This window comes from Coffea arabica, chromosome 6c (assembly GCF_036785885.1).
Source record: "Coffea arabica cultivar ET-39 chromosome 6c, Coffea Arabica ET-39 HiFi, whole genome shotgun sequence".
NCBI lineage: Eukaryota > Viridiplantae > Streptophyta > Magnoliopsida > Gentianales > Rubiaceae > Coffea > Coffea arabica.
In genome coordinates, this window is record NC_092320.1 from 25,676,426 (window position 1) to 25,682,425 (window position 6,000).

General features: G+C 36.1%; 1 protein-coding gene across 1 annotated transcript; it reads left to right on the forward strand.

Moving 5' to 3' along the window:
* The first annotated feature begins 3,251 nt into the window (after positions 1-3,251).
* LOC113693204 (putative disease resistance protein At1g50180) lies at positions 3,252-4,984 on the forward strand. Its single transcript, XM_072051666.1, has 3 exons — positions 3,252-3,399; positions 3,484-3,604; positions 3,684-4,984. The coding sequence occupies exon 3, from the start codon at positions 3,815-3,817 to the stop codon at positions 4,889-4,891; it is 1,077 nt and encodes a 358-aa protein (XP_071907767.1). The 5' UTR covers positions 3,252-3,399; positions 3,484-3,604; positions 3,684-3,814; the 3' UTR covers positions 4,892-4,984.
* Positions 4,985-6,000: the final 1,016 nt, after the last annotated feature.

The window sequence follows — 6,000 nt, forward strand, 5'->3', positions numbered from 1 at the left end:
GATGGTCGAACTTTGCTGTGACTTTGTATTATTTCAGGCCATGAAGACCAAGGAATGGTATTGGAAATTTCCTCTTCTCTTTTTTTATGCATAAAATAAAATAGAGCAAATTACACTTTACCCCCTTGTGGTATAGTTAATTTTCACATAACCCCCTAGAGTTTTAAAAACTATATATAACCCCTTTATAGTTTAAATTAAAGTGTCAAAGAAATATTCATCCGTAACAGAACTTATGAAAATGTCGAAATTACTCTTGTTAAAAAACTAAAATAACTGAAATGACCAAAATATATAAACATAATATGCATGACACTCTAATCCGTATGATTTTATATTTTACCATATAACTTCTTTATGGTTTAATGCCTTATCATAGAACCCTTTTATGGTTATTAATATATATATACATGATCCCCTTGTGGTTAATAAATAATTTTCAACTTTACATGAGAGTATTTTTGACATTTTAATGGACTCCGTTATGTATTGCAAATTCCGTTACTTTGACACTTTAATCCAAATTATAAGGGGATTATGTGTAGCTTTTGAAATTATAAGGGGATTATGTACAAAAATACTAAACCATAAACGGGTAAAGTGTAATTTTTCCAATAAAATATTATCTATCTATTTAAGAATCTAAATTTATGTCTAGGGACTGTTGATCCTGGTAATCTTGGCTGTCAAGGGCAGCCAAAGTATTCTACCTTCTGCTTTTTATATTACATTTTTAGGCTGTTACGAACTGCTTAATATCAAAATTGTCCTATTTTAAAATTGAAGTGATAACCTGAAAAAAAAAATAGAAACATCTTCAGGGACATTATAGTCGATAAATAAATCCAATATTTATCATGGGAAAAAAGAAAAGAAAAGAAATTCTCTTATGTGAAAAGAAATCTGAATGTGTACAGAACAATGTGAAAAGGAACACCAAAGGTGCACTCCTCCACAAACTGAGATATTTCTGATGAAAGAGCACCGGTACAAAGGCGTAATGCTCCCTAATGATGGTGGTTCAGTTTTGATCGATTTCTTGTGATCATGTTGGGTCCCTCTCTTAGAATAGCTTGAATAGGTTAAAGTAGGAGTAGAAGAAGGTATAAATGATGACAATTGAAAAAATTAAAAAACAAAGGCATTCTGTACCACACAATGCGAGAAAGACGAAATAATAGCCATTTGCCTTCCCGGGCAAACGCGGAAAGGTCAAACAATTCAATAAGTATATTCCATTATCCATAGACTTCAAAAAGGGATAATTTTAGAAACCATCCCTGAAATTTCTAATAGTTGTAGGGAGCTCCCCTAAGATTCTAAAAATTTCATAAACCTCTTGTTTTTCAATGTTTTTGGTAACAAAATAGACCAAAATAATAATACATGCCAAATTTACCTTTGAATATCCTATAATACCTTTCTCTTAATCTATAAAAAACAAAAATTGTGTTGTTCTAAAAGTTCTTAAGTTGGCAAATATATGTTTCGTGCCAAGCAATATGTGATTAATGGTCTCAATATCAATTTGATGTCGGTGAAGTGCTTGATATTTGTATTATCATTTTTTCCATAGTTGTCATGCAACTTTTGCCTCTTTCTTTTTTCCAATGAAAAAGGGGAAAAAAAAGTTGGGATGTGAATTAGGTAGTAGAGGAAGCTACTTTATCTAGGTACACGAATAAGGTAGAAAGTACATGATTAATCCAAGAAGAAAAGGATGTGATGAAATTGTAGTTCGTTAATGATGATAATAGTTGCATAAATTGGGATGAAAATGAATTTTTTAGGATAGGAATTTAAGTCAATGGAAAAGAAATACTGATGGCTGCGGTTGATACTCTTTTCCCATTTCTTTTTTTTTTTCCTAGGGTAAAAAATCTCAGCGGCCATTAAAGTATTTGTCAGATTATCTTTTGGCCATCAAACTATTTTTGGTCAACAATTGACCACTAAACAATTTAATCAATAAACCCGTGACCATTTGATCGATAATTGCTTTTAATCTAAGAAATTAGTAGTATACATGGCAAAGTGCGAGGACAATTTTATCCAGCAACTATGCGACCTTCTTCTCCCCTTAATTCACTCAATTGGAAGCCCTAAATCTCCAATCACATATCGAAGAAGGCAAAGAAGAAAACGAAGAATGTGAGGCACTCTCCTACTGCCCGATGCTTTCTATGTAATTGCCATTGTTATACAGTTCCAAGCTCCAATTTTTATGGTGGAAAAACACGCAGTCACACACTCGGTGAATTCACTTCATTGGCTACAATTACTCTAAAGTAGTCAAAGACTGCCTTTTTCTATTTTAACCAAAATTTGAGCTTTTTGCTTTTTCAATTGACTTGGGAGAAGATCATTTCCATATATAATCACAACCATTTATCAATTTCCTTCCCATTTCAAAAGGGATTCTCCCAAATTTGTTGTTATGCTTCCAATTCTTCTCTAACCCATTTTTCTACTTTTCGAGGAGGAGGAGAAAAAGGAGAAAATCAGGTGGTTGTGGCTGGTGGTGGAGGCCACATGCACGGCTGAAGCAGGCTGGGTAGCTGCATGAATTCTACGCCTTCTACTTCTTCGTCTTCTTCTGTTTCGCCGCCGTCTTCACCGCGGAACCGCCGCAGCAGGAACAATAAGAATTCTATTATTACAATCGGAGGTGGCGGTGGAGATGGAGGAAGCCGGAGTTTCCTCCGTGGTGGAGGAGGCGGCGGAGGATTTGGGGAAATGAAGCTGCAGACTTTAGTGGAAAAGGTTGGGTTTTGCGGTGATTTCAGGGGAGAATAGGATCGCTTAGTTGTTGGACAAAATTGTCCTGCATTTTGTCACGTGTATGGCTAATTTCACCGATTAAAAGCAATTATCAACCAAATGATCACGAGTTTATTGATTAAATTGTTTAGTGGTCAATTATTGATGAAAAATAATTTGATGGCCAAAACATGATCTGACGAATAGTTTAGTGGTCGCTGAGATTTTTTGCCCTTTTTCCTATAAATAGGTCTAAGTATTATGTGAGTGTCATTTACGTAAGTTTACATTAGAAGGGAGGTAAGTGTAATATTTAAAATTTCAAGGGAAACTCCTAAAACTGTTAAAAAGCTCAGGGAGGTTTCCAAAATTATCCCTTAAAAAATACACTATTTTCTTTTGAAAACTGCTTGTAGACGTTACTTGTCCAGGCGTGCCTTCTCCATAGCTCTCCACTCTGTTTCCCTTCTCATTCTTCTTTCCCTTTTCTCTCTATTTAAGCCAAGGAAGACCGCCTCAAATCTCAGTCAAGCTCTCAAAGATCACAACTTGCAATTTACTCTGATCAAAATATCCAGAATGATCGAAGTGAGATGATTTTGGTGAAGACAACCATCTCCTTCTCCTCCTCTGATTCTGGTGAGTTTCAAGTTATCGAATTTGCTTCTTTGTTGTTTTATACTGACTAGGCGTTGACTTTTTTATTCCCACTGCTTGTTGCAGTTTTCTGAGAAAAAGTTGGAGATTTCAAGTCTCACTTATTTTTTGTCCTTTGTCGTTTCTTCGGCGAGTCCTAGTTGATTCTGAGTCCATCAAGTTCTCAACAACAGGGCACTTCACCCAGGTGAGTTGACCCACCTGGACCGATCAGGTTATCATACAGATTACACTAACACTCATTCCCTCCTTTCAATCCTTTTTAGTTTATGTAGTTCAAGAAGACGAATATAAATGGAAGGAGAGTTACTGTTTCCTCAAATATACAACCCTGATGCCTATCTACATGCTTGCTTGAATTAAAAAGGAAAGAAATTCATATTTTTGTCTAGCAAAAATGACCGAGGCCGCTGTCAATTTTGCTGTGGAAACCATTCGCAACCTGATTGAAGAAACGAAGTTCTTACATGTGGTTAGTGACCAAGTGGCGCAACTTCAAGATGAGCAAAAGCAGATGCTATCGTTCTTAAAAGATGCAGATGCAAGGCAACATGACGAGGAAACGGTTAAGGAGTGGATTTCACAAGCTAGAGATCTAGCTTATGAGGTTGATGACCTGTTTGAAAGCTATGCTTTCAAAATTGCGGGTCGCAGGAGGAAAGGCATTCGAGGTATCATAAAGATTTGTGTTTGTATCCTGAATGAGTGCTATAATAGGCACACCATTCGAACAGGTACTCAAACGCTGAAAACCAAAATCTCTCATCTTACCAAAAGATTTCGGGATTATGGGATCAGAGTTATGGAAAGACAGGAGGGTGCAAGTTCATCGCATCAACAATTGAGGCGGACATATTCCCATGTTGTCGAGGATGACTTTGTTGGATTGGAGGGTGATGTCGAGATGCTGGTAAAGCATCTGGTGAGGGGAAGTGGTCATGAGATTGATAAATGCTTCAGTGTTGTCTCGATCTGTGGGATGGGGGGCTTAGGAAAGACAACTCTTGCCAGAAAGGTATACAATCACCCTCAAGTGAGGCGTTGCTTTGATGACTTTGCTTGGATATGTGTATCACAAACATGGCAAAAGGAAGACGTTTTGCAACGGATTTTGCTACGCCTAATGCCAGAAGGGAGAGAAGAAATACTGAAGTGGAAGGATGAGGAGCTAGTCAGAAATCTTTTCCAAATCCAGCAAAATAAAAAATATCTTATAGTTCTTGATGACATTTGGTCTACAGATGCTTGGGAATGTATAAAGCATGCATTTTCGATTAGAAAGACCGGAAGCAAGATCTTAGTTACCTCTCGCAATAGAAATGTGGTTTTGCATATTGGTCCAGATGGTTTTCACCATCAACTGCGCCTTTTAAGTTACACCGAAAGTTGGCAGCTGTTTCAGAGGAAAGCTTTATGGGACAGATTTAATGGAGGTACATGTCTTTCTAGTATACTTTGTTACATAGTTTGCTAAACTGATAATTACTCATCTGTTTGCTAAACTGATAATTAGTCATCTCCCTTCTTTGGATGATCATCTATAGATCTTAATGCTTTGATGTGGCCATCATAGTTTGCTAAACTGATCATTACTCATCTTCCCCCTTTGGATGATAAACTGTAAATCTTGACGCGTTGTTGTGGCTATCCATATTAAAAGGGCAATTGAAAAAAAATACATCGGAGAATAGGAGGAAACACAGTTGCCATGGAATCAAGTTCATTTACCGTGCATTCAAAAATCAAATGCTGTGCAAGAAAACATGAATATTAGTACCTATTCCTCCACAAAAAACAAAAAGTTGCATCCGAGTCAAACAAGAATTAAAATATAAATGATTAGCATTTATTTTACCTATTTTTAGTTAGGTTTTAGGGTAATTTTTTGGTGTATTTTAAGTTAAAATGGAAGAATAGTTGCATAAAAAGTTAAATGGATAAGGAAGTGGGCTCGTAAAGTTGTTCTTCACTTTTCAATTCAAGTTTAGCTAGATCCAGTCAAATTTTATCAGAAAAATTGGTCTACAAAATAGTGTGACACAAGTGCAAGTTGCAAAATCAACTTGAAGAAGCTTCTTACGGATCTGTGAGGTCTACAATCGCCTCGCGGTTCTTCGTTGTTCACAGTTTTGCACTTTCTGCTCAAATCTCAAATTTGCTCTATTTTTGGACAAAATTCAACTGCAATTTTCTTAATAATGGATGCCGAATTAGCTCTTGCATAAAACATAAAAGTTGTAGATAATTGATCTACCTATCTAGTTCATCAAGAATCATTTCATTTGGATCTGTGTAGGTTGAGAAACGATCAAAATATCCCTGACTAGTTGATACCTTGTTTCGGCTTTCGGCAAAAATTTTGCCCTACTATATTTTGACTTTTTGGCCAAGAAAATCAATGAACTGAATTTTTATGTTTTCACAAGAATTGTAGATATATGTCTTAGTTTTAAAATGGCTTAAGAATCATCTCAATTTGATATTGGTCTACAAAATAGTGTGACACAAGTGCAAGTTGTAAAATCAACTTGAAGAAGCTTCTCGCGGATCCGTGAGGTCTACAATCGCCCCACGGTTCTTCAT